The 27408-nt window shown below is 42.3% G+C and overlaps 1 protein-coding gene across 1 annotated transcript in view; it reads left to right on the plus strand.

Annotated features, from left to right (window-relative positions):
- LOC140939163 (dmX-like protein 2) overlaps positions 1 to 27408 on the plus strand; it is a 56429-nt gene extending 29021 nt beyond the window's left edge. The window contains exons 16-38 of the mRNA XM_073388719.1: positions 705 to 802; positions 1450 to 1615; positions 2152 to 2299; positions 3787 to 5025; positions 5607 to 5768; positions 6547 to 6742; positions 7958 to 8133; positions 8789 to 9100; positions 9737 to 9978; positions 11596 to 11854; positions 12437 to 12644; positions 14296 to 14416; positions 15878 to 15967; positions 16905 to 17041; positions 19037 to 19121; positions 19908 to 19968; positions 21348 to 21478; positions 22344 to 22421; positions 23393 to 23484; positions 23671 to 23723; positions 24092 to 24181; positions 24729 to 24856; positions 25352 to 27408. Coding sequence (XP_073244820.1) covers positions 705 to 802; positions 1450 to 1615; positions 2152 to 2299; positions 3787 to 5025; positions 5607 to 5768; positions 6547 to 6742; positions 7958 to 8133; positions 8789 to 9100; positions 9737 to 9978; positions 11596 to 11854; positions 12437 to 12644; positions 14296 to 14416; positions 15878 to 15967; positions 16905 to 17041; positions 19037 to 19121; positions 19908 to 19968; positions 21348 to 21478; positions 22344 to 22421; positions 23393 to 23484; positions 23671 to 23723; positions 24092 to 24181; positions 24729 to 24856; positions 25352 to 25558 — 4479 coding nt within the window. The 3' untranslated portion in view covers positions 25559 to 27408. The remainder of the gene's footprint in view (positions 1 to 704; positions 803 to 1449; positions 1616 to 2151; positions 2300 to 3786; positions 5026 to 5606; positions 5769 to 6546; positions 6743 to 7957; positions 8134 to 8788; positions 9101 to 9736; positions 9979 to 11595; positions 11855 to 12436; positions 12645 to 14295; positions 14417 to 15877; positions 15968 to 16904; positions 17042 to 19036; positions 19122 to 19907; positions 19969 to 21347; positions 21479 to 22343; positions 22422 to 23392; positions 23485 to 23670; positions 23724 to 24091; positions 24182 to 24728; positions 24857 to 25351) is intronic.

A 27408-nucleotide genomic window follows, 5' to 3' on the forward strand; every position in this document is an offset into this window, starting at 1 on the left:
TTAGTTTACGTCCCATAAGGTCACGTTACAGAGCAAAAGTATTGATACGGGGCCTGTAGGTTTTTATCCTTATCCGAATAGACTAGAAAGCCTAACCATTTGTGATGTCGGAGCAAAGCAGTAATTTCTCGTCAGTCATTTTAAGGCCCCCTGAGTGTTGGTCCGGCAGGGAATCGAGTCTGGGTCTTCCACTTCAAAGTCAAGTGCTTAACCAATACACCTTTTTACCTTGTATGTTCTGTTTTCCCAATTCAGTCCACGTAATGTTTTCCAGGGAATTTCCATTTGTCTTTTCATTAATTATGCATACATAGGCATGTGGATGCACGAACATAAGACGAAATGTGAAGAAAACAGTTCTCTCGGGTACCATCACGTGGTCTGAAATAGGAAAACAAAACGTGCAAGCTAAAAACTTCTATTGGACTAACCAGGCGGCGAAGGATAGTTTTAAGTTTCGTAAAAGACGTACAGAGTATAGCCTTTACTCAAAGACGTTTTTAATTCACCCTTGACCCCATTTACCCAGACTTGCCTTTGTTTTCTAAAACCTCTTTCACACTTACGGTTCAGAAACCAGTAATTAGGATGAGCGAAACTTTGTACGGATACCCCCCTCCCCTACCCTTCCCTCTCCCAGGGAATGTTTCAATTTTCTGACAGTAGCGAGAGTACAACATGAAGCCAATATTCTTCCTTTACAGACGGCAAAGGCACAGTTTTCAAAGAAGCAAGAACCCATTGATTGTGCTTTGTTTTACCTCGCCATGAGAAAGAAGAATGTCATTTGTGGTCTTTACAGGTTTGTAGTCATCTGAATGTTGTTATTTTCGTCACATTTTTTATCTGCTGCGATTTTCTTTCTTTCGTTGACGATATAATTGAGGCCGGTAGATATGTCTTGTTTTTTTCTTATACGGAAAGTTTAAAATATTGCTTTTCGTTTTTCTGGGTGCTGGAGTTCGCGGTTTTACTGCTCTGGTCGTAGCTTGAAAAAACAGCCGACATTTTTGGACGCCACCAACGGTTTCCCCACGAAATGACGTCTGAGGATCGAGCGCATAAATTCCATACTGATGACGTGTCATTATCCAGATCTGGGTAGTGCTTCTGGCCCCGGTTGTTCAAACGTTGGATAGCACTATCCACCGGATAAATCACTATCCTGCGGATAAGTAATTGGGAAACCAATTGCGTTATCCACTGGATAAAGATTTATCCATTGGATAGCGCTGTCCACCTTTTGAACAACTGAGGCCTGATTGGTTGAAGATTTGATTAACCAATGAGAAGCACTACCCAGATCCAGCTACTGACACGTCATCAGTTCGGAATTTCTGCGCTGAGACGTCATTTCGCGGAGAAACCGTTGGTGGTGTCGCGAAATGTCGGCTGTTTTCTCGCCTGGGACCTGAAAAGACTTGTTAACCGCAACATCTTTCTATTTAGAACTGTAAGAGATTCCAAGATGTCACAGTTCTTTGCCAGGGATTTCACGGTGGACAGATGGCGCAAAGCAGCTTTAAAGAATGCTTATTCTTTGTTGGGCAAACAGAGGTTTGATCATGCTGCAGCGTTTTTCCTTCTCGCAGGTTCTTTATGGGATGCCATACAGGTATCAATTTGCGGTTTGTTGGGTGCAATGTTACATGTAATGATTCCACCTCAGTTACACTGCATATTACATATAAACACTCCATAGAAAGTAGTTCAGTACATCAGTACATCAGTACCCCTATGTGAGTGCTCATATTCTAGGATTTTTTCCACAGATTTAAAAGTTAGAACTCACCTTGCAAAGCTGGACCTACTACAAGTGCGCAGTAGCTTTCGCTTTAAAGGCCGCTTGAATCTAGAAATTTGGATTTTGAATCTAGGAGCACATTTAAAACAAGTACTGCGAACATATCCCTTAACGTAAGGTTCCAGCTAAGAATTGAACATGTAAAAGATCGGAAATGGCTCTCGTTTTGTGCTGAATTATTTTTTTGTCCTTAAGATCTGTTCTCCTCAATATTTGTCAATCAATCAATCAATTAATCAATCAATCAATTTATCAATCAATCAAACTTAATTTCATGACTGTGACTGTGCGGACTACGGTGTACTTTTACAGGTAACATTTTTCATTTCGTTTTTTTTTTCTGTTAGGTTTGTATTGGTCGTCTGCACGACCTTCAACTGGCCATGGTACTCGCTCGGTTGTACGAAGAAGAGACTTCCAGGGGTCCTCTGTACACTCGCATCCTAAAGGAGTGCATACTAGGGCAGGGGGACAACGCCCGAGAACCTAGTCAAGGTAAAAAAGAAACAAACCAAAAAAATGACTGTAAATTGTTAACAGGAGAATTAAAAGTGAGGCGGGCTTCAGACTAGCTCCTTCATTCTCCATCCTAGATCAGCACAGTATAACGTACTTTTGACGTTGCGCGACCTACCATCCAAACGGATCCAGTCTGAAGCCTGATGATATACTTATTGTGGTTTTGTGGCTCGTGAAAGGATAACCCATCTCAAACTCTTTATTTGATCTAGAGGAAACGAAAGAAAACACTTTCGTGAAGACGGTTTGGATATCGGAAGCTAATCACCATGAAGTGTTGCTTAATTTAGCGTTGGATTTCTTAAAGACGTATTGTTCATTTGAAGAGCTTCCTCAAGCAATCGACACAATTTTTTATCCGAGAATTAGACCTCTTGAAGTAAGCGCTAAATTCCCTGCTACCCCTCCCCCTTTTTTCCAGCCCACCCAACCCTTGTAAGGTATAATTATCGCTCTGCAGTAATAATAATAATAATCTTTTTTTCGAAGGATAAAAATACATATCCTAAGTTACAATGAAGTCAGCTATCATTATAAAACCTTATGCTTAAAAATTGACCTATTTACAAACGTTAAACTGTGAAGGTTTGAACCCAGTAGTCATTTCAAAAGGTTGAGTTTGATCGTCCGTTGTCTTAAAGCGCTGTGTGTCTATTTTTGGCAAAAGGCACCCTACCTTACGTAATTTGTATTTCGTTTCTTTTCTCTCTGGTATTATCCAGGTTAGGGGGTGGACATCTATACTAATTGATTTCGAAAAAATAGAGCGATCTTGTTTTTCCAGTAGACTAAAAATGTCTACTGGATATGATATGAAATGCCACTTATGACATCTCTTCAGGAAACGCCGAACTAAACTAAGATCTGAGTCCGAGGTTTGATATATTAGCGAGCATAAACAAAGACGTGCTCTAGCGACGCACGTCGATCGGAAGTGGATCTTTCGCATTCTTGAGCAGTGGTTTTGCTCACATTTTTGGGCACATCTTCTCCGTAAGGGTAAATGCAAATTTGTTAGCGTCAAGAGGGAAAAGGCCTTTCTTCCGGTTGACGCTCGTCGCCCCAAAAACGCCTTTGCTTAAGCTCCTTATTACTTTAGGGACAATAACCTACTTTGCAAACTTTCAGGGCCCAGTTGTTCGAAGGCCGATTAGCGCTTAACCAGTGGTTAAATTTAACCCGGGTTTCTTTTTCTGGTGTTCTAAAGCATTTTCTCGGATAATTTTCTCTGTTGTTTTTACATCCTCCCATCATCAACTTGTGCACAACAAGAATTAAAACTGAAATGCTTTTGAAGCTTTCAAATCTGAATTCAAATCTCGCACTGACCCTGGGTTATCTTAACCCAGCTTTGAACAACTCGGCCCTGACCTGCAAAAATGTGATGGTGATATTTTGAGGAGGCAGATGTCACTTTAAGGTTACGTAATGTAGATATTAACGGGTTTACTTAAATATTTCAGACCCCTTCCTCAGAAGTATAGCGTACTGGATATTGAAAGACTACAACCAAGCTTTAGAAACCTTGATTTTTGAACCAGCAACAGACACATCGCAGGAGAGGAAATGTAATCACCTAGCCGCTAATGGCAACCCTGATATTTTTAACTTCTACTTGTATCTGCGTAAACATCCGTTGATCAAACGACGGCGGTACATGCATGAATATGATAGCAAACAAAAGATAAAACCGGTGGCACGGAATGTCCCTTCAAGACAGAAAGGAAGTATTCGTGAAGAAGAGATCATTGATGAGCCGTTAACGCCTATGGAGCGTCAGCTGTTTTTCAAGACAGCGCATGCGCATTTGAACTCTGGCTGCCCCACCCTGGCTTTGCAAGTGCTGATGGAACTACCAGCTGCTGATACCGACGAACGTGATGCTAAAAGACTCACAAAAGGTGACGCACCCGTCCAGGAACCCAGCGGAGTCGTTGATGATGTCACGGATGACATGATCAATACTGGGACGCTGAGTGACTTTTCATTCAGTGGGACCTACACTGATGCAAGCACCAACGGAATTGTTGAAGAAGTGGACTGGAGTAAGCCAGTTTCCTCCAAACTGGAAGGTAATTCATCTTCCGACTTTGACTGGAGTCAGCCTATTTCATCTAAACTCGGTGGCGATTCAGCTGCCGATTTTGACTGGAGTCAGCCCTTGGCGTCTGATCTCGGCGGGGATACCGCTGATGATTTCGACTGGTCGAAACCTGTTTCATCTAAACTAGGAGGTGATGGTCTTGGAGATTTGTCAAATGGTTTTGACTGGAGCCAACCTGTGTCAACAAAGCTTGGAGGACTTGGGCTAGACAGTGTGAACGGCACAGACTTTGACGAAACGTCATCTAGTTCTGTAGCAAATCGTGACGATGATGTCGATTCGTCGAGAAAGACAACCAACTCTGCCGACGATGTCAAGTTAGAAAATGCTGATCTGCCTGTTTTGAAATCAAAAGAGACGCGCCAGTTAGATGTCATGGCTCAGCAGATGAAATTTTCCGCGATTTTGAAACTCTTGATAAATGAACTTCATGGACTTCCGTCCAGCTGTGAGATTGCAGATGAAGATTTGAGGCCATTTTTTCTAAAGTGGCTGGAAAAGGAGTTAGAGGCTCTTCACAAAATGTCCGACTATGGAAGTGTAGCTGAAGACAGTGACGATGAAGTGGAAGAAGCTGTTGAAATAAACGTTGAACAAGGTATTAGATAGGAGTGAGGGTTTTGTTGATTTTGCGACAAGGTGTGAACAGCAAATGGCATAATTCCCGACTCCAGAAACCCTAGGGTACAAGCCTTGGGCGCAGGGATTCCTGGGATCGCTTTATTGGACAAGGGTTAATTATGATTGGTTGGTGGTATTCAAGGCAACCATTGACCAATCACAAGTAACGCGTGTCCACCCAAATGATCCCAGAAATCGTTGCGCTGAGAGCCATTCCCCATTAGAATGGGAAATCTAAAAGAGAAGAACACTGGACAATACCCACTCTTAAACCAAAAGCTAATTTGAAAATCGCGCTACAACAGCACATTTCCTTTGGATACCAGATATAAGGGCCACGATACCACAGACGATACAACACATTGTGGGCGCACAAGACTGTACAGCTGACAAGTGACAAATCAGTGCGCGTGCGCTTGTTCGCCGTCTTGAATGAGACCATAAGTACGCGAATCAGGGCAAGGTTGCTTCTCGTTTGTGTCCATCATAAATCGCCTTTCAAAGGCTAAAATGCAGAGTTTGGTTAAGAAGAATTAAGGACAGTTATTTTTTTTACAGCGGATGAAATGCAGGAAGGGAGCCCGGCAGATAAGAATCACATATCTTTGAAAATCGATCGCTCAGCTAAACGCATTCAGTGGCTCAAGAAGAATCAGAAACTCCTCACAATGCTTCTCAACTATTGTTCTCTTCACGGGGCCAGCGGCGGTGACTTGGCAGGTAACGCCCTTCTCTTATTTGATTTCCTTAACTCTTAGGCTGTGCTTACACTTTACCGGATAGCTATATCTACTTCTGGTCGAAGTAGTAAAATGACGTCATCATGCAAATGGCCTATTAATAACTGTCATAATAGCTTACCCGCTGACCAGTGTCACATGACTGTATCCTGGGCTCAGGTGTACAAATCATTCAGGTGACGTGTTTTTAAAAGTTCTCGCCTGGCCAGTTAAGGTACAGTAAAAACCCGCATACAAGAACATGTGGATAAAGAACACCCAGGCTGAAATTTGGTAAAAAAGGAGCATATATATAAGAACACATTCAGCCTGAAAATTGAAATTTGTTCTTATATATAAAAACACTTCCCTTTTCAGTTTAATAGAACAGTGTCTGTAGCTTTACTGTGGTATTGCACTAAGATCTCTGTATAAATGCTAGTAATTTCACTTGCTGTGTATAACAAATGTAAAACAACTTACATTTTTTTAGGCTGATTTCACCTAAAATACCCGATATATAAGAACCCAATCAGCCTGAACCCCGAAAATGGGTGTTCTTGTATGCGGGTTTTTACTGTATTCAAGTGATCGCAGGCTCACAAAACTTTACTTTAGAAGAAGTTTTTAAAAGTACCCACGAGAGCTTCACCTGTCGCCTTTTGTTTAAATCTATGTTTGAGTTCTGTTTTGTAGACTATTTAACACCTCTACTTCTTTAAAGGAAGATCATGGGAAGTGAACGATGCTTAAACGATTCATTGGATGTTTTATTGCAGCGATGAATATGGAGCTTCTGTTGCTGCTCCATGAAGTGGAGCAGATGCGTTCGCTAGTTTCTCCGCTGTACGTACCGTCAGCGGGCCCATCCGTTCCACCACTTATTCTGGCGTCAGTGTCTGCTTATTCGTTCCTGGCGAGTCCGCTGGGATTTCTACAGTCCCTCACACAAGATATTCTAAGATTTCTCTTCAGGTAAGAGGATGACATCGCCAAGCATCAGAATGAAATAAGATTTCATTTTGTATGCTTAGCTTGCTGAATACCAAATATCACCATGTAAAAGCACTGCTAAAGACGTGTCATTTGAGTGGTAACATTATAGGGTTTTCATTCGAGAACTCAAATGTTAGAACCGCGCGCGTTCTTAGACTGAGCGGGGGGGGGGGGGGGAGGGGGGGCTTGCGTGACGAGCTAAAAACGGCTTCGAGCATTTGCTGTTGGCCTGACCCGCTGTCCTTTTTGGCCTTATACAAGTTTTCCCGCCAAACGTATCCATACTGCGAAAAGAAGTGTGTTCGATTTTTAAGTCAAAATGCTGAATAATAAGGAATGTCATTCAATTGGACGTTGCTTTAACTTGATATAATATTAAACATAATGTGTTATTACACGCTTCTGTCCTATAAAACGAATCAGAAATCTTAACTTCTAACGTTTAATGTCTGTAGCATGAAGCGACTGACTTGGAACAATGAAAGGGTGAGATCTATTTTGGAATCGTGACGTCCGGGAAGCGATGCCTATTTCCCTTTCGTAAAGGGTCGTTGCCATTTTAACGGTCGATGCCACCATTGGTAACCAAGCCTTTAGTCATGATAGATGTAATATATATCCTGGATTATGTGACAATAAGGAAAATAATACGTTTTTGAACAGTCTTAGAAAGAACGACGTTGAAGCCCAAGTTGTGTTTACGCTAAAAGTTATGGAAAGGGCTAGGGTCAGGTGTTATTGATGCATCAGTTAAGAAAAACAGTTTGCCAGTTGATGACTCAAATTGTTCGGAATTTTTGGCGGGTCGGTGTGGTAGTGTAGTGGTAAGGGAGAGATATTAGGATACGAAAGGTCTGGGTTGGAGGTCCTGGTTCGACCCTAGGTTGCGATTTTCTTTCTTTTAATAGAAACACTCTCATTAACAGGTCAAAAATTTTCTAAGTGTCTTAAAAAATGGCAGCGACCGTTTACGAAAGGGGCAACTGCGGAGGCGATAGTCTGCGCCACAGACGAAACTAAACCTCTGGTGAACTCCGTCCGCGTAACAGCGCTGAAATCCTTTTTTCTGGGCCCCCACCTGTGTACAAGGATCTGAGTTCGCGCCATGCTAAAAATCGTCGTTGCGAATTGTACCGTGTAACATCACCTTAAAGGGTTAAGGCTACGGTTAACTTAGAGTTTTATTATACACAGCTTACCGGGTCCTCCGTCACCCAGCCTTCCCATCCGCTTAGCAAATGTCCTACACAACCTGACAGGGACCTTATCAGACTGCATGTATCAGAGTCTTACTGGTATGACTAAGGAAAAGCATACTTTGAGTGAACGTCGCGGCTCTCTGAAGATGGAATCTTCAAGCGTAAAGACAGGTAACGTTAGGGTAGCCACGACGAAGACGGCAACGACGACTTCAAAAAACAATTGATTTTATGAGCAAACAGCTCTGCACGTGCATCACGCTTTTTAGTATATTTCTTTGACGTTCACTGCACGACTATCAGACTTGAAACGTCCTAATGCGACGCTTTATGGAGGACATGAACATACGAGGGCGAAATTTTCCTTTCTCTTTTTGAAGCTGGATTAAGTCCTGGAGAATTCAAGTCTAGCAGAAATCGCCTGTAATTGAGAAATTTTTCCAAATGGTCGCGATAAAGTTTGAAATGATGCAAATTCATTTTTTTGGCGACGCCGTTTCCACTACCGTCATCGTCGTTGTTGCTTAAGGTCACTCTTGTCATAACTAGTGAATGCGATCTATTTTTCTGTTTGGTGCGCTCCAAGGCAGGACAGTTGTAATTTTGTGACATGGCCCATTTAACGCCACACTTAAGCACTTAACTGGCTCCAGACCTGCGAAGTGCTCTCCCTTTAATTTTGGCAAAAAAAAAAAGAAAAAGAAAGAAAGAGTGACAGTAAAATACAGCTAAGCTTTGACTGCCTTTAGTGATACTTTCTGTTGAAGGTTCTTTGGTTAAAAATATATTTTGTATCCAAATAATTTTTTTTTTTTACTTTTCGTAGGCAAAGACGGTCACAAGATTAGTGGTGGTACCGATGCTGCAAAAACAGCAAACCCCACAAGTTCTCCTTCGAAATGGCCAGGGGTTCGCTTGCTCCTGTCTTTGTTGGCCACAGAAAACAGAGACAACAGTACCAAGCTACGGATTTTATTAAGCGAAGCTTGTGTAGCAGTGTATTTGAGTCTTCTAGCCCTTGCTTGGTCCAATTCCCAACCCAATCAGCTGTACCGACTGGTTGTCAATTCTCTCCATTCTGGAATGTGGGGAAAGGTGTTCGGTGGAGGCCTCAGAAGTACTGTCCAGCAAACTGGAGGTAACTACAGTCGAACCCCGCTTTACAGACACCCGCGTCATACGGACGCCATGTTATTACGGACAGTTTTCCTTGTCCGTGGGGAAAGCCCTTCCATTTATTTTCTTTAAATTCAACCCGTTTAATACGGACAACCGTTAATGTGGACAACGGTTACTTTTTTCTTGTCCGATCAACAGATTCTCATAGAAAATTAACCTCGTTAATACGGACGGACACTTAATTGTCAACTGCGTGCTGTAATAAGCCTTACCCATGCTCAAGGTACAAACCTTCGGATGATGTTGTAGTTGAGATAGATAAAGTATAGACGCTAATTTCTGACTATTTTGGCAACAAATGAGTTTAACAGTGCTCTGTTTTTGACTATGTTTTGTACATATGAGCGAGTTTTGTGTAATTTCGGGCACATGCGCGGAATAACGGTTTTTTGTAAGTTGCAGACGTTAAGTTTGACGATGCTAATGTTTTGTTTTATTGATTTAGTATTTTATTCCAAAAAATTGTCTTTTGGACATTGTTAACATGACATGAAGGAACTCACGATACCTGGACAACACTACGGTTTAAAAACGGTTGTGACCAAGTAAAAATTGTTTAAATTCTGAAAGGGTGCCAATTCTGTTTTCTTTACAGGGAGTGGAACCGACCCTAAGAAGAAACCTCGAACTCCTTCCAAAGGCAGTGTCGACAGCCGTGGAAGAGGACAAGCCGGCGACAAGTACTGGCAAGGCGCTCGCCAGCGATGGAACTTCAAGTTGTTGGGCCAGAGTCTAACTGAAACAATGAGTCAGTGGCTCACATCAGAAGTGAAACCCGTTTATGTTGAACAGTTTGTCCCTCCAAGCACTACACTTCTGGAATATTTTATTCACAAGGTACAGCAAGTTAGGCGGTGAAGTTCAATATCATCATTAAGATTTGCAATGAATTAAAATTCAAGTTGTATTTTCCACTGGCTGAGGAACGAAATAAGTGGAAAATGTTTTCTCACACACCGCTGGGGCTGGTACCGAGGTGTTGTTTTAAATCACGTGCTCAGTGTTGTTTGTCAGTTGCTTTTTTTGCTGTCCGCCATTACTGACGGAAATTTCAGAGCCCCAGTTCCCACCCAACCCTCCGTTTGAGTTGAAGACATACACTCTGTTGTTTAGATATTCTTTATTAAGATGTCAGCACAGAGTCTTACTAAGCTTATAACTCTTGTTTCATACTACTACTGTCTTTTGCCTACATTTACGTATAATCGTAGGCTGAATTGGTTGTAGAAATAAAATAGTCAGTTGGCGGCGGTAAGCTTGACAATGGTTCCCATGGGTGTGTGAGAATTTACAATTCATCGTATTTTGATTTGATTCTCGGGTTTTTGCGGTCAAACTTATCGCGAGATTACGAAAATTAGGGTCCTTTTAAGTAATGGTGCAGATAAGAAGGAAAGAACCAAACGCAATGAACACATCGGAATGTAAAGAGGTGCTAACTTTACTATTGTTTCTACTACACTTCTAATCAGTTTAAACATCAAATTTTACGAAATCTTCGCAAAGCAGCATGTATATTAAATCCTTGTTTTCTAACCAACTTCCTTATAACAAAATCTCGTCTGAGTCTAAGTAACACAGAAATCCTATGTGAGGAACATGTAAAATTGTAAACTTTTCGTGGCTATTTTTTTGAACTCTTATAATTGGTCCAAATCTTTAAACACACAAAAAACACCCTTTAAAATGGAGTTTAAATACATTTTATTTCCTACACCGCCTTTTTGTAGGTTTAGGCATTCTCTGTGTGAAAGTGAAAACATTCCTACGTGGGGAAAGAGTATTGCGCCATAAAAAAGGAAAGTGCTTCCCGTATTACCGGGATTATTACTTAAACTAGAATGACTGAATATGTTTGCATTTCTTAAATTCATGATCAAATTTGTTTGACCAAATTTTTGAATTAGAGAATAAATCCATAAGACTTGAGTATCTTATGTTTCGAGCGACTGAACGACCGCGTTTCATAACCTTCTGCCGCACGCTTTCACTCGAAAACCCGTCGCTTCGGCTCTATTGTTTTTCAGTTTTGGACAAAAATTTGTCAAGCCTGAGGCAGGACGAAGGAATTTTTGAAGGAATTCTTAAACAGCCTCACCACCTGTACGCTCTCTCTGACCACAAAATAGACCTTTCCACGGTTTCTTTCAACTTTTGACGTGGAGAAGGTCGGGAAAATCCGTTAACTCCGCTGGAACGTCCGCAGACGTCCGCAGACTGTAATTTTTCGCAACTTTACGGACCTATATCTTCGCACGTTTGAGGGCTATGGCTGTCAAACTTGGCAATTGTACCAATTTTAAGGCGGTCTTTTAAGTTTAGTGGTGTCGACGAATTTTCCCTAACTGATCCATGTCAAAAGTTGAAAAAACCGCGGAAGGGTGTGTTTGCAATGGAAACGAAAAAGCCTACTTTTGATGAGCACTAAATTCTTTTTCTTTTTGCATTTTTCAGCCAGCCGAAGTAGGAGAGAAAGGGATGAGGCAATATGATTCTGAAGATGAGGTCAGCGAGTCTGACGATGACGACCCCTTTGAGAGTGATCATGAGAGCGATCATGATTATTTCTCGTCAAAACGGAAGAAAAAAATCGAGCCTACAGATCATTTAGACCATGACTCGTACGGCTGGTGTCTTATGAATTACACCATAAGTAAACTAGTCCTGCATAACCTACAGATGTTTCTTCCCGACGTGGGGTTTGAACTTACAGGTATGGCTATAATTTATCCTGCATCTGACTCGTCTCCTTTGCTCCCACTGAAGTTAAAATAACGGCGTAATATCAGCTTAACTTTGGGAGGCAAGAGTTAGCTATGTCGGTAGAGCGCTAGGGTCGCGGTTTCAAACCATGGACGGCAGGTCAATAGCTAGGGTCTTACAATAGCTGAGCAGCACCTGATAGCTGAGTGAGAAATAAGAGTACAGCCATTTAGAGATCTGAAGAAAACCACCCAAAGTGTGTCATTTAAGTCTGATGAGTCAAATACAGGTAAACCCAGCCTTGCGTAGATTAAGCGTGATTGGCTGTAACATGGGGGCGTTACGTGGGGGCAGGGGTGTTGAGTCTGGAAACCTTAGCTCTGAAGTTCTAAGTGCTAACCACTAGAAAAGCATACCTCTACAACCTAAGTCCGAATTTCAGAGAACCGCTTAATAGGTAGAACGGTTCGTTAAATAGCTACACTGCTTAATTATGTGGACCTGTCAATTGATCTTTGTAAATAACAGAATTTGTCAGAAGCTGCTACCATTATTTCAAATGATAATTAAAGTTATTACTTTTATCCGCTAGATTTGCCGTCGTTATCTTCCCAGTTACACGCTGCTCTGAAGATGGTCGAACGTTGGACTCAAACCTTTCATGATAAGCTGGAGAGTTTTCAGGGACCACCACCTGACTTCATCTCGCAATTCCCCGTCAGCCAGGACGGATTTCCCAGAGGTGGACGAGCGTTGATGAGATACAAGGCGCTGATGGATCCACAGAACACTCCTTTTAGGTAATCACCCACCACGCGCGCGCGCGCGCGTGTGTGTGTGTTGTGTTGTGGTATCTCCAGTGGAGGTGTAGTCTGCTACACAGCCGTTTTTAGTGTCGTCACGCAACGCTCCTCCCCACTAACGGCTGCTGAAATCCGAACCACATTCCTTTCCCGCGATTAGCCAATGAGAATTCAGCTCCCATTTTCTGGAAGGTGTTCGCGCCACGTTTGCAGTATGGTGACTCCTCCAATCACAGCTTTGCTTTTATCGTTGCCCCATGTGTGAATGACAGAACAATCAAAATCGTCGCGTGAAAACAAGCAATCAACTAGAGTAGTGTTGTCGTAGTCGAGTCCTTTTAAAATTTTTGAGATAAGCAGCAACAGCAAGCAAGTCGAGCAAATATGATGCACAACATGGATGTGCTTATAAAGTTGCCGGGTATAGTTTTGGGAAATCGCTTATCGATAATTTATAAGATTGCTTTTGTTTGAATCAGTACCCCTGGGAGTTTAGTCCACACAGTCTTAGCTTCACATGTACAACAACACAATGAGCACATCCGGCACATGAAATTCATCATACATATGCACGTTAAAAAGAACTAACCGATCCTGGTAAGAGTCTTGTTGGCCTATCAATCCTTTTTTTTTTTCACTTGGAATTTTGTTAACCGCTTAAAACAAACTTTCTGCAAACAACCTTTTCGTTGCTTGCAGACACAGAGCCCATCAAAATTCAGCGACGATTTGTCGAAAACTGAGAAGCGTGTTCCCTCCTAGCGCCCTGCGGCTCACGTTTTGTCAAGTTTCTTATACATGATTGGTTTGTTCGTTAGACCACAAACACAAAGGGAAAGGAATGTGGTTCGGTTTTCAGCAGCCGTTAGTGGGGAGGAGCGTTGCGTGACGACACTAAAAACGGCTGTGTAGCAGACTAGTGGAGATGAAGAGAACTTGGGACATTGGAAAATCCCTTGCAAGTAATTGTTACACAGGACTCTGCTCCTAATGACAAGTTTTTGATCGGCCTTAGGTTCATCCTACTCCCCCCCCCCCCCCCGACCCCCTAGAAATGTTGAGCCCACAAGAGGTTTTATTTCCATCCATTTTGCTAAAATTCAACATTGTTTAGGGTGGGAGGGGGAGTTCGCTAGTTTTACTAATATCAGTGGAAAGGTCCCAACACTTTTTACATCCATTGTAGTCTTGCTTTGCGAGTTTTCGTTAAATTGACTCATGGCGCAACCGTTGCCACTCTCAAGATATGTTGGCTTCTAACGTTGCTGTATATCTGCCCTGTTCTCCTCTTGGGGAGACGTTTCCGCTGATGATGACGACGTCGATAATGATGATGATGATGATGATGGTGGTGATGATGATGATGATGATGATGATGATGATGATGATGATGAATAGTGGCTCCTAACTTCTTTCGCCGATACACTGCTTAGTTTACATGCACCAAAGCCAATTGCAAAATCATTACTTTGGCCATCATACTAGAGGCTGGCCTGACAATTGCTTTTACTGCTGACCAGCTGGCAAAAAGCCACGCGATATTTTCAGTTGTAGAAAACTTCAGATGTCTCACAGACATTCAGGCACTAAAATTCAATTCCTTGTTTCTTCTTGCTATATGTTACCTCGTTCTTTGTTGCTTTCCTAGGTCCGCTCGTAACTCTGCCGAACCTGTAAAACGTTTATGGCGAACCTTAGTACATCAGGAGTCCATAAAAGAACTTTTTATACAGAACATATTTAAGAGAGAGATGGCATCAACCGAAGAAGTAAGCCCTTTCCTCATTTCCTTGCTTTTTCCCATTTCATTCTCTTTTTTCTTCCTTCCTCGCTTTCTTTCCTCCCTCTTCCCTCCTCCTCTGACTTAGCCTCTCCTCACCCTCTTCTAACTCCTTTCACACTTCTCTCTCCCCTTCCCTTGATCTCTCCCCTTTCCTGTTTTTCCTCTTCCCTTCCTCCCTCCTACTTCTCTCCTACCCATCCATTCTTTCCAGCCCCCTGCTCATTCCCTGCGTTCTCTCCGTTCTTACACTTCTCTTTTCCTTTCTCCTCTGCTTGTTCTTCCCTATTTTCTTTTCTCTACGCACCTCTTTCTCTGTCATTTTCTCCCCCTCCCCTTTTGATCCCGCCCTTCTTTCCTCTTTCTCCTTCCGTATTTTTTTTGTATGAGCCATTTTGCGGTTATGCGAGAGACTGGGTCACTGTTGTGTCGAATTGTAACATGGTACTATTTGGGGGGACAAATATCGAACCAGTTTCCTTCACAGCCTCGTAACAGCCAATAAAAAAGAGATAGTGTCGCCAGAACAGTCCCACAGTGCTATTCGATACCACACCAACGCAGTCTTACGCCCGACCTCTTAATTCGCCACTTGCACATCTCCGATAATGCACCTTATTTGCCGCCCTAACCCTTTTTGTTTATTTTCCTTGGTATTACAACCGTCCCAAGAGAAATTGAAAACAATGCTTATGCAAAATTCTGGGAGGCAAATAAGGTGCATTATGGGAGATGTACAATTGGCGAATAGCCAGTCACCGTATTTATTAGATTAAACGCCGCACCTTTTTTTTCCTTGCGTATTCAAACGCAGCGTTTATTCGAGGACGCTGTTTACTACGAAATTATATTTGTTAAATCACTGCCAGTAATAGGCCATTTGCAATGGCGTCATTTTACCACTACGACCAGAATCTTTCAGGGTATTGCTTTCGTGTGCAAATTAAGGCTTTTGTTATTCAAACCTCACTGGGATTACCAAATTTAAATAGCAAAGAAGAAACGAAATGAATTCTGGTCTTAGTAGTGAGAGACGTCATCGTGCAAATTGCCCATTACGATAAATCATTTTTAAATTGTGTGTAAACCAGAAAGATGTTCAAGTTCCATTGTCTTAGTCTTTTGCTGAGATCCAAATGTACCTGTCTGGATGGTGTAGATTACAAATTTCTACCGAGTTTTTGGCGTTTATTTGGCGATATAATCGCCAAATAAACGCCGCATTCTTCCGATTGGGTGCGGCGTTTATTCCGGGCGGCGGTGATTGGTAATTGTGCTGCTATCTGCGGCGTTTAATCGAGGGCGGCGCTTAATCGAGCAAATATGCTTCATTCTTCTGCTTGCCTCTTTTCCTACCTGAGTTTCTTCCTTTGGTCTTTCATTTCTCCGTCTCTACTCAGCCCGCCCTTCGACCTCTGCTCATTTCTTACTTCGCCTGTTTCTGTTTTAGGTTGATCGAGTTGATGCTGCAATCGAAACAAAGCCAGTAAAGATAGTCTACAAAGATGCCGAGGGTATCAGCACATTCTGCATAAATAAGGTAGACGTATTCCCCACAATACACTATCGAGAAGGGAACTGGAGCCGAAATGCGTCCCGCAATTGTTTCTGGGATGGTTACTTGGGAAGCGCCGGTCAGCGCTTCACCACTTGCACATCTCCCATAATGCACCTTATATGCCCCCAGAATTTTGCATAAGCATTGTTTTCAATTTCTCTTGGGGCGGCTGTTGTACCCAGGAGAAATGAAAAACAAAGGTTATGCAAAATTTTGGGGGGCAAATAATTTGTATTATGGGAGATGTGCAAGTGGCGAATTGACCATTTTTTACCCTGTGTCTAGTAACAGTCCCAGAAGTGTTTTTGAAAGTTAACTCGGACCCAGTTTTCCTCTCGTTTCTTAAGTGCTGAATGGCGACTAGACAGACAGAGCTGAACAACGTCTGCGCATGTGCAGAGACGGGAGAGGTCTGGGATCTAAACTAGTATCGTTTGCCAGAATAAAGTAATGTTTAAGTAAATCGTTTACGTACGATCGAAGAAAAGTCGCCCAAACTCCAGCACATTGCTCTTTTCTGCAAACTTACTGACGATCTGCATCAAAACAATAAAAAACCTCGCCGGAACGGTCAAAAACATTTTCCTTGATCACTGGATTACGTAACATTTCTTTCCATGAGTTACATTTCTAAAGTATTCGTAGAATTTCTCCGTCGTTGGCATTCACATATATGAGTTTAACAGATGGTCGAAGATAAAATGGTCTCAGATGCAAGAATTTCACTTTGCACAAGTGCTTCGCGCACGGGCTAGACAAGTAAACAATTGATGTCACGGACATGCGTAGTACGTTATTCAGCTCTGTCGACTAGGCAGCCACCTGGCAGATAGCTGTTTATTCAATGTTGTGAATTTGCTATTTTGTCCATTCATTTTAGCGTTCAGTGGTCGTAACTTGTAATTTTTTTCGATCCCAGGCAAATCCAAATTGTATTGCAGTAGGGAGTGTGAAGGATGTTGAAGAAGTGGACATTTCTCGTTTATTGAGTCCGGAACAAGTGATGTGGAATGACGATGAATTGGACCATGAGATGACTGATACCCTGAGAAGAAGGTTTGTAAAGTGTAAAGAAACTAATTGGGACAAAATATCTATAATTATAATTGCGGGCCTAATCTCCAGGTTTCTATAACGCGTGCGCGGCACTTATATGTAGCCAGCATTTTTAAGGCAGTATTCCTTTGGTCTTCCAATGAGAATGGGTGAAATGCATAGAACGCAATCTGATCACGTGCCTTTGGACCTTCTATCACGTGAAACTTACGCAAAGCACAGCGTTGAAGCAAGAGCGTTTTGACCTTCGATCGATCTCACCCGCACTCCCTAACTTTCGGTATTACTAGTTCATGTTAAAGGAGCTGTGTGTCACGAAGTTTACCAAAGTTTGGACAGTGCAAACTACCATCAAACTGAGTGAAATACAAAAGTAGACACGGATGGACAAACTTGAAGGAGATTGAAAAGGATTGCAATTGTGGGTTTTGAAACCTTGTCAGGCTAACAGTTTTTCAAAGTCCATTTCTGTTTTTTGTAACGTTTGATATAATGCTTAGGGGACATATTTGTTTGATAGGAAGCTGTGATTTTGTCATTCACAAAAAAATTCTTCAGTTACATAGTGAATAAGGACACGTAAATTGGCCTTGTAAACAAAATGAACAAGCCAGCCGTAACACACTCCCTTAACCTTCTATAGTAGTGTAATTCTGAGGAATGTGTGGCAGACTAATTGTCTCAAATTAACATTAAAAGAACTGTCATGTTTATTTTGTAGTATACTGAAAAGTAATTATGCCATATAAAAGTACTGCTGAAGAGGTTTCACGTACCTGGTCACACCACAGAATTTTATCCACAGACATCAATACAGCAACTACATAACCTATCTTCAAGATTGATTCTAGAAGCGTTTTTAATTTGTATGGAAAAACGAGCACCGGAATGAAACGGTGCGACTGGAACTGCTAAATCTCGCTCGAACCAGAATGAGCCAAACAATTGTAAATAAGATACCTTTGGTTGGATTCGATTGAGCTTATTTCGGAACAAGAAGGCTCAGAAATGTTGCTGCAAATCTTTTTTGCCGAAAACTTTTCACCTCTGGAATGCTACAGGCATTATTACTACTGTACTTCAGTCGGAATTGCAGCAGTTACTAAATGACGAATGTCTGATTAGGTAATTTCTAGAGTCTATTCAATTTATTCTCGGTTTATTCTAGGCTTAGAAAAAAGCCACAATATCCAGATTCCACCACTGATTCCCCACAAAATGACGTCTGAGGAACGAGCGCAGAAATAGGCTGATTTAGCTACAAAACGAGAGCGTGAGTGGACGACGGCGCGCGGAAACCAAACAACTGGCTTGACCAATGGCAGAGCGGCAAATTGGGCACCGGAAGTCGCGTGTAGTCCTTTTCGCGCGCTTTCCTGTCGTCATCTGACGTTCCTGTTCTGCTTCTAAATCAACCTATGACTCGTCGCTAGCTAGATCTGGGTTATGACGTGTCATCGGCACGGAATTTCAGCGCTCGTTCTCAGACGTCATTTTGCAGCGAAACCAGTGGTGATATCGCGAAATGTCGGCTGTTTTGGCAGGATATTCTTATTCCAGAACACGAGCAAACGAACGGGCCCTTACCTATCTCGAAAAGCGCCCTTAAGTGGAGGGTAAGAGGAGTTGATTTGACAAGAGGTCAAGACATTTTGCGGGCTTTCTTGTTAAGAGGCACACGTCGGAGGATTTCTATGTTTCCCAGTATTTTTTCCCACCAATATTTGCTTCCGTGCAAATGGTATGCGCTCTAGGAGTCACGTCTTTTCAAGACTGACGGCATCTTGAGAAGATGTCTAGTTTGAGAGGAAGCTCCCTTTTTGGATGAGTCGCGAGAAGTCACGTGTGCGGGGGGGGGGGGGGGACGGGAAAGGAGTCGCAATAGTGAGAGGCGATGGAACAAAGGGAGAGCCTTCGCCCCCCCCCCCCCCCCCCCCCCACCCCCATCCCGGTTGTGGACTCTCTTACCGCTAACTTTTCTGTTTCGTTTATTAGTGATGAACCGGACTACAATCAGTCAGGTAGCATCAGCCCTCAAAAGGCGACACCAGGCGGCCAGTCTCATTACTCAGGCAAAGTGGTAAGCGTTAAACAAACTGCATGCTAAATATACAAGAAGACCTCGATAACTTGTACCCCATTTCTTTTGACGCTTTTCACTTGAATCAAAGTCAGATTTCTTGTGGTTCAATCAAACGTAGCTTCCAATTATAGCAGCTTACGATTGCATGATAATTCTTTACTTTGGCGAAGATATGTTACACTTAGTGCGGCGAGTCATTCGGACGAAATATATATGCTTTTAAACCGAATCGGTCAGATTTAGGAAACTCTAACTTTTAGGCCATATCTACATCATACCGGATAGCTGTTCATGTCGACGTGAAAAAATGCTCCATCCTGGTGTGAACAGAAACGGCAGAGAACTGGAACAATTTGTCTAGGCATCGAGCATCTTGCCGCAGCGGTTGGCCGTGAGGGCGTGGTGCTCTAAATGCCATTCCTCACTCTTGAATATTTACTTTCGTCTCAGTGGGTTCCGGTTATCGCTCCTATTCATTTACTTCCGGTATAGTTCGATTACCTGTTCACACCAAAGAGTGGCGCAGAAACCTTAGCCATATGTGACTCTCCACTTTCAAGATCGGCTTCGCTCCGTTAAAGAACCCTCGCTGAAAACACCGTTCTTATGTGTGAACAAAATCCCTAGCAAGAGCTATACTGTATTGTGTGAGCATAGCGTTAATGTAACATTGTCCAGTCACGTAAGCAACCTAGCGAGCCAATCAAATCTCAGAGCAAAAACGTGTGTCGGCTTCTCTTCGGCATGTAACGTGATCGCGTTTTTGTTCTTTGCTTTTTACAGCTTCTTAGGAGACCAGTTCATGGCGTTAAACGGATGGACTCTCATCCTCATCTACCTTACTGTAAGTAAATTCAGTTATATCAATCGCATGATACTTGTGCGAGAACACGACAAAAGATGTTACCAGTGGCAAACCGGATGACTGAAAACATCTAACCTGGGGAAAATTACCATTTACAAAGACGCATACATGTAACGATGCCACTGGTTCTAGTTATCTGTCTGCACGACGCGTCGGTGGGCGTGGCTTGGCAAATGGTACAGAAATTTCCGATCGTCTCGGTTGGAATGCCCTAGGAAAAAGGGGAATAGTTTTGAGGATTTCGACTTCTGTGGAAAATTTTGACCTAAATGAGCTGCAACGAAATTTCCGTTTTCCTTTGCAAATCATAAGCGCTCGACTAGTAAGCACGAGAGACATATACCCAGTGCCAATCGCGGAGAAACACATGTATTAAGCTCTAGCTGGTTGAGAGATAAAACTGAGAGTTCTTAGAGAATGCTATTAACAAACTGGCAGTAGCGCCTCCCCCAACTGAAAAGTTTCAAATCAAGTATTCCTTGCCACATTTTCCAGAGGAAGGTGATTTTTTACACGGCGTGCTTGTAAAGCCGGAAGTTTTCTTTCTTTTACGCTTAATATTAGTTCAATTTAAGTAGATTCATCCTAATATTCTCTCATTCCTTGTAATTGCCTGAAGGATTTTACCGTGTCTAAAAAACGTTATCTTGCTTATCTTATCTTTTCCTATAAGAATATACGTCCCGTTGGAGGACTAAGCCGATTTTGTTGTAAGTACGTTTAATATAATGTACCAGTCAGTTCCAAAACCGCCCATACCCCCAGCGGGCATGTGACGTTTCTGAGAAAAAATTTGATCAAATTCCCTGGTATGTTGGCATTTTAGATGGTCAAATGCCCCACTGGCTAGTGCTTCAAAAAGCATCAAATTCCCCACCCACCAGCGACCACTCAAAAATTTTCCTATGCATCAAACCGTTTATTCAAATGTAAATATCGTGCTAAACACAACCGAAATAGCTAAGGTCTCGGAAAGCTGTCTTTCGGAGGTTTTGTCATTTCAAAAAATTTGTTCATTCCAGAAAGACCACATTTAATGGGCTTTTTCAAAGGCTCTCAAAAGCTCCAACGAAACAGTGAATATAGGAGCAATGACCCATGGACACGATGCACAAGCTGAATGCGGAAAAAATTACGAAATCCCTTTGCTTGCAACGTTGACCACCGTTTTGACACGAAAGTCATATGCCCAACTAGGAGGGGCTCATTTTGGGTCAAATTCCCCACTGTACGGAACAAAACTCCAGTCAAATGCCCGGGGTATGGCAAGTGAGGATGGGCGGATTTGGAATTGACTGGTACATAACTGTGTTTCAATGAATTTACTTCAAAATATACTATATTTATTTTTTCTATAGATATCTCAGGCTCCCAAGATGGCAGTATTCGCATGTGGGAGTTTGGTCATTCTCAGGAGATTACATCGCATCACACATCAGGTTCTTATCAAAGAGTCACTAGGGCACGGTTCAGCCCGCACGGGAACAAGGTAATATTGATGTTATATTAATGAGTACTCTCTTACTGTATTTAAAAGCAATTTTCATTTTCATTTTACTTAAAAGTAATCTTTTAATTTTACTTCCGAAAATTAGTATGTAATAAACATATCGCGGTTTTCCCTTCCAGTGTTGAACACTGTAGCTTCTGCGTTGCTTTTTATCTACAAAGATGAAAATAACAGACAGTAATCGAATGCTGGACTGATATTGGCTTATGTCCGACCCAGTCTGAACTCTTGTCAGACATGATAACTAAGTTCGAGCCACTTTCCGAATCAACAATAGAGATACACAACCAAAATGATCAAGACATATTTCATTTGCATGTATACGTTTTCCCACGCTTGAATTGAGAGGGAGGTGTGGTTTTCGGCACGCTGAGGAACGAATGAAGCGGAAAGCAGAATTTTTCACCCAGAGATGGGAGAATGGGTTCAAGTTTGCGGGGTGTCTTCTGGTCACATGGTGTTTCAGAGTTCAGTTGTTCAGTTATTTCCTGACTTGCCCCTCCCATCCACCCTTCATATGTTTTGTGAGTTGTTTTGGCATTTTTGAAGTAGTGCCAAAGCTTTGGTTGTTATATTTCATTGTATCAAGTCTCAGTTTCTAGTCAGCCGTATATTATCTCTTTTGTGCTGTAATACTTGTGATTTGTGGTGCTGATATTAAAGATCGGGCTGCATGGTCCGCTTGGCATGGCTCCCAGTTTTGTGTGAGAAAATATTCTTCAAGTCTTTAAATGAAATGTAAATTTGTGGTCATCGCGTTATTTGTGCCACAGGCTTACCAGCTAAGCGGTCGAAGGGGCACGTTATGAGCAGCCAGTTATGAGTTACTGCTTTTCTGTTTAAGGTTGGAATATCAGATGTCAGTGGTCAGCTTTTGTTGTGGCAAGTCAGTATTAGTAGTACTTCACCTGATCCATTTCTGGTAAGACTTTTTTGTTGCTTAGTTCAAAGGTAAAAGAGACATGAAGTTATTTTTATAACAGTTAATTGGTCTCGTGAAAACTTTTGCTGTTTATCTAGTATATAAAAAAGCTGTTTTTGCGGAGGGGATTAAAGTATGGGGAGTAAGTATATTTGGCACGAAGTGGTAATTGTGGGGACGGGACCGCCATTTTATTTAGTCACCTGAGCCACGCGACGGTCTAGCCGTCCACCACTAGGATTGATCCGGCCCTGGAGTCCCAACCCGCGACCTCCTTCCCAGCAGACCAGCGCTCTACCAATTAAACAAAGAGTGTAATATTCCTCGACCTTGGGCGTTTAGGTAGCGCATGTCAGTCAGAATAGCTCACGTTCAATATATTTAAATTCTAACACGACTCCGAGGCTTTAGGGTCAAAATTGCAAATTTTTCACGACTCCATTTTCTCACAATTCCCAGAAGAGACTTGAACACAAAGAAAACCAAACCAAATATAGAAAAATGACCAGAAAGCCCCGGAGTCATGGTAGAATTTTAATATATCGAACGTGGGTTATTATTTCTGATGGATTTAGGTTTCTGGAAACTGCCCACCTACCCCTCCCCTAATCCAACATTTTGCCCCAAGTGAGAAGTAAGTGTTAATGTTGACTTAGGGGAGGGGCAGGTGGGTAGTTTCCCCAGAAACCTAACTTGATCTATTATTTTTTAACTGCTGGTTCTTCATCTTCCAATTACTCTTCTTTATGATATCTAGAGAAGAAAAATGGGTCGAGTCAGCTTTCGCTTACTGGGGACGCGCCGGTCAGCTATTGGTCAATTTTCCCCCTGTCCCCAGTAACAGTCCCAGAAGTCTTTGCGGAAGTCAACTAACTCGGCCCAGTTCCCTTCTCCTTTCTAAAGTTGCGAATAACACAGTTTGTTTGGGACCGTACGGAAAAGCACTCTTGCCGCTTTTATTTCTTATGTAGACGCTGAAATGCCACAATAAACAGACAAACGACTTCGCGTTTGTTGGATCGTCGAGTTTTATAGCAACCGCAGGTCACTCTTCGGATGGAAGGTAAGCCTCCTCATTCCTTGCTACCAACACGCGCGAATGTGCGCGGAAAAATTCCCTCGCGCGAGGTATCTTCTCATTTAGTCGATATTTGCTTTAGCTGATTAGAATTTTTTTTAGATTCAAGCAACACCCTTTTAAAATCCCACACTTAATGGGAACATTTTCTCTTTTCTTCTTTCTCTCTAGCAATGTCTGTCTTTGGGACACGCTGATTCCTCAAAATAGTTCACTTGTTCACGGTAAGACATTTTTCTGAAAATAAAACTCGTTTTCAGCACATCTAGGATGTGTCTAGCCTGCGCCACAGACGTATCTGAATTATGGTTAAGTCATTCTTCAAAACAGCACCGAAATCCTTATTCTGGGCTCCCCACCTGTGTACCGAGAATTGAGTACGTTCCATGATTGGCCTGTTAAAAAGCCATTGTCGATTTGCCAGTCAGGTTGAAAGGAAATTCGAGACCTACTGGAATCTTTTGGAGGTCCAGAACAAGGATCTCGTGGGTGCTTCACAGACGTTAATAACCGGGGTTAAATTTCGTCTACGACGCAGGCTAGGGTGTCTTTCCAAGTAAATGACCGTTTTTCTTTCATTTTTCTTTTCCAGCGTTTATTTGCCATGAAAGCGGAGCTCCCTGTCTTGCCTATGTTCCTGGTCAGCAGCTTCTCATTTCAGGAGGTCGAAAAGGAAATATTTGTATCCTTGGGTTTTAGAAGAAATTGTGCCAATCCGTCAATAGCGTAGTCTCGTTTTGGTCGAAAGTGTGGCCTACGCGAAGTCAGATAAATATCGAGTGTAGCTAAATGTTGTGGGTCTTGGGTAGTGGGTAGAGGTTGTGGGTCGTGGGTGTGGGTCGTAGGTCGTGGGTGTGGGTACATGTCGTGGGTAAAAAAAAGCTGTAAATATTAATTTTATAAAATGAAAATCTCCTCGGGTAAATGTCAAATATAGAAAAAAGAAGACAATTAACAAAAAAATAAAAGTTAACTAATTAAATATAAGAAATTGTAAAATTCATGAAACGAAAATCTCCGCTTACACACCAGTCCCATTCCCCTTTCCCGCGGTCAGCAAAGCAAATAAGCGAAGCCTTAGCCACGTGGAACTTGGGTCTCCTTTCACAACGTCACTGAAAAAAAATGGTAAATAGGCCTGGAGGGACGCAAAGAGTTGGCTCTTTTTGTTTTCCTTGGGGAGTCCTTAGACCCGTTAAAGGTAACCATTTTGCCTTGACTCATGGTAGGTATTTTTGATTTGCGGCAGCGGCAGCTGAGACACACTTTTCTAGCTCATGACGCCCCGGTTAAAAGTATAGTTGTGGATGAAAACGAGGAGTTCTTCATTTCTGGTTCAGAAGATGGAGATATAAAGGTAACTACAAGCTGCACTTCTAAATTACGGGCTATTGAAATGTTCACCTTTTACTGAGGTTCAAACATGTTCTCAAGGCATTGCCTAGTCCCTGTACGGCGTTTTGCCAGGCCTTCTCGGTCAATTCACTTCGGTAACGTATCCGAGGCGAATTGGCGAAAAACTTCTCACTTCTTCGCTCGGACCACGTGACCCGAAACGCATTAGCCGCGCGGAATAATGAGACCTAGGGACTAGGCAGCTCAAAGCATTGTGAATGCTCGATTCAATGCGTTTACAATGAATGACGCATATGATTTACTGACAAAAAAAAGTGCAGACAAATGCCGACAAAGTCTGGAGGAAAGTGAGGAAGCCTTCCCACACTACAATAGCCCCAACCCCCCTCCTCTTCAAATTTCTGCGACTTATAGAAATCAAGCCAGTGTAGTGTTCTATACAGACCCCCTGTGGGCTGAGTGACCAGATTAAGGAACTGGTATATCTTTCTGTTAGGTTTGGGGCTTAGCTGTGCATGAAGAATTGGAGTCTTATCCAAAGGAACACGGCAAAGGAGCGTATCTCCTCAAATACGGGACTCAGGGTGTGGCTCTTATGCACCTACAGCCCAGTGGTCAACTGTTTTCGTGTGGTGGAGACGGCACCGTCAAATGCAGACAGCTGTCAATCAGAGAAACTATCGTCAACACCAAGTTACCTTGAACTGGGTTTTGCGTCGATCAAAAAAAAACCTCGAAGTGGATTCTCTGTCAGATTGATTGTCAAGATGCTTTGAACTGGGCTTTATTTTGATCAAACAACTGCTTTGAAAGGGAGCTGTTGAAAACAAATCATCGGAGTGACTGCTCAGTCAGCTACTTGGTTCGGCAGCTATTACTCGCAGAAATAATCCTGTCATGCTGCAAAGGGAAGTCTTATGCTTCAGTGGACATTGTCAGGGAAGCAAATCAAAGTCTCATATAATCTACAATACTCGTCACATCTGTTGAAAAACACCTGTCATGTTGCGCCCCCCTCCCCCCCCCCCCCCAAATGTTAATTCACGTATCACCCATTTGCAATAGGCCATTTCCGAGTTCCCCCGGGCCTCGGTATCAAAACGAGGTTAAGTGCTCAGCCTTTGATATGGAAATGATTCTTTATTCTTATGCAAATAAAACTCGTTTTATAAGAACGGTTGTGCACTTGGCCTCATTTTAAAGTGAGGGTTTTTGGAACTCGGAAGTGGGCTATTAAACTCGAATCTCAGCATTGGGAAAGGAGAGAAGAAGTGCTCTCGGGGAAACGTTAAATATGTTGGTTGAGTAGGCGTGACATGAAAAATACTCAGATTCAGTCTGTTGTTTCAACGAAATTTGATGAGTATTGTTGGTCATTTCAGCATGTATATAGCCGTTCCCTACATTGATGGAGAGGCAACCTTGCATTCCTCGCGAACTTCAACCTTTTAATGTGAAAGGGACTGAATGAACATCGTAAGCTGAAAAAGCGTAAAAACCGATAAGATTTTCATTAAACAAAGAGCTTGAATGTAATCTCAAAATAGATACAATCTGTACAAATTTAGGAATTACATTTTATCATGCCAAGACTTGGTTGTCCGAAAAGGGGTTGCATCTGTTACGCAACGATTTTTACAACATAAACGTTTGGAGACGTGTTTGTGTATCAGGGGGCTTCTATTCAAAAGCACCCTAAAAATTAGTCGTAATTTTTTTTTAACCCCTGCATTTAACAATCCGGTCCTCTCAAACAGTATGTTCTAAACGAAGAATTTGAACAACAGATCACGGAAAAGCTTTTTCTCGAATTTCACGAAGGCTCCATTACCAGCTGCTGTTCGGAAAAAGAGCCCGCGCTCCACCTCCTTCTGGGTGATCAAGAGAATCGCTGCACTTGCAAAACAAAAAAGTTACGTTTAGGTTCTTTTGGCTCTAGAACAATCAATTTTGTTACATTTGTATTGTACCCTTCTTTGTAAAGGATGTGAAATAGGCTCTGAGTTCTAAAAACTGACACTTTCAAAACGAGGCTAAGGGCCTGTTTACATGGAGGTAGGGGACCCCATAGCCTACGTAGGTGGGGTAACCCGCCTCCCGCCTGCCATATAATCTCCAGGAGAGCCATCACGTGTAATTTCTCATTTTAATTTGATCACATTTACATGATAGGTGGGGTGACCGCCGCAGGTTACCTTACCTACCTGGGGTCCCCCACCTCCATGTATACAGGCCCTAAGTGCAAAACCTTTCTTGTAAAAATGAGTTAAATTTGCATGAGAGTAAAAATTCATTTATATCGCACTTAGCCTCGCTTTGAAACAGAGGCTTGGTAGGCATGATTTAAATTCGAATTGTAAATAAGCAGAAACATAAATGGGTTATGTAATTGACCCTGGCTGATAAAAATAAGGCTTGCAATTAGCCTTTAAGATATTCAAAAATAATTGAAACTGCTCTCGTAATTTTCTCCTTCTTTGAATCGCAAAGAACTGCGGTATTTGAGTATTAGCGTAATCGTTTAAAAAACTAAATACCAAAATGGTAGATTAA

This window comes from Porites lutea, chromosome 5 (genome assembly GCF_958299795.1).
Source record: "Porites lutea chromosome 5, jaPorLute2.1, whole genome shotgun sequence".
NCBI classification, from domain to species: Eukaryota; Metazoa; Cnidaria; class Anthozoa; order Scleractinia; family Poritidae; genus Porites; species Porites lutea.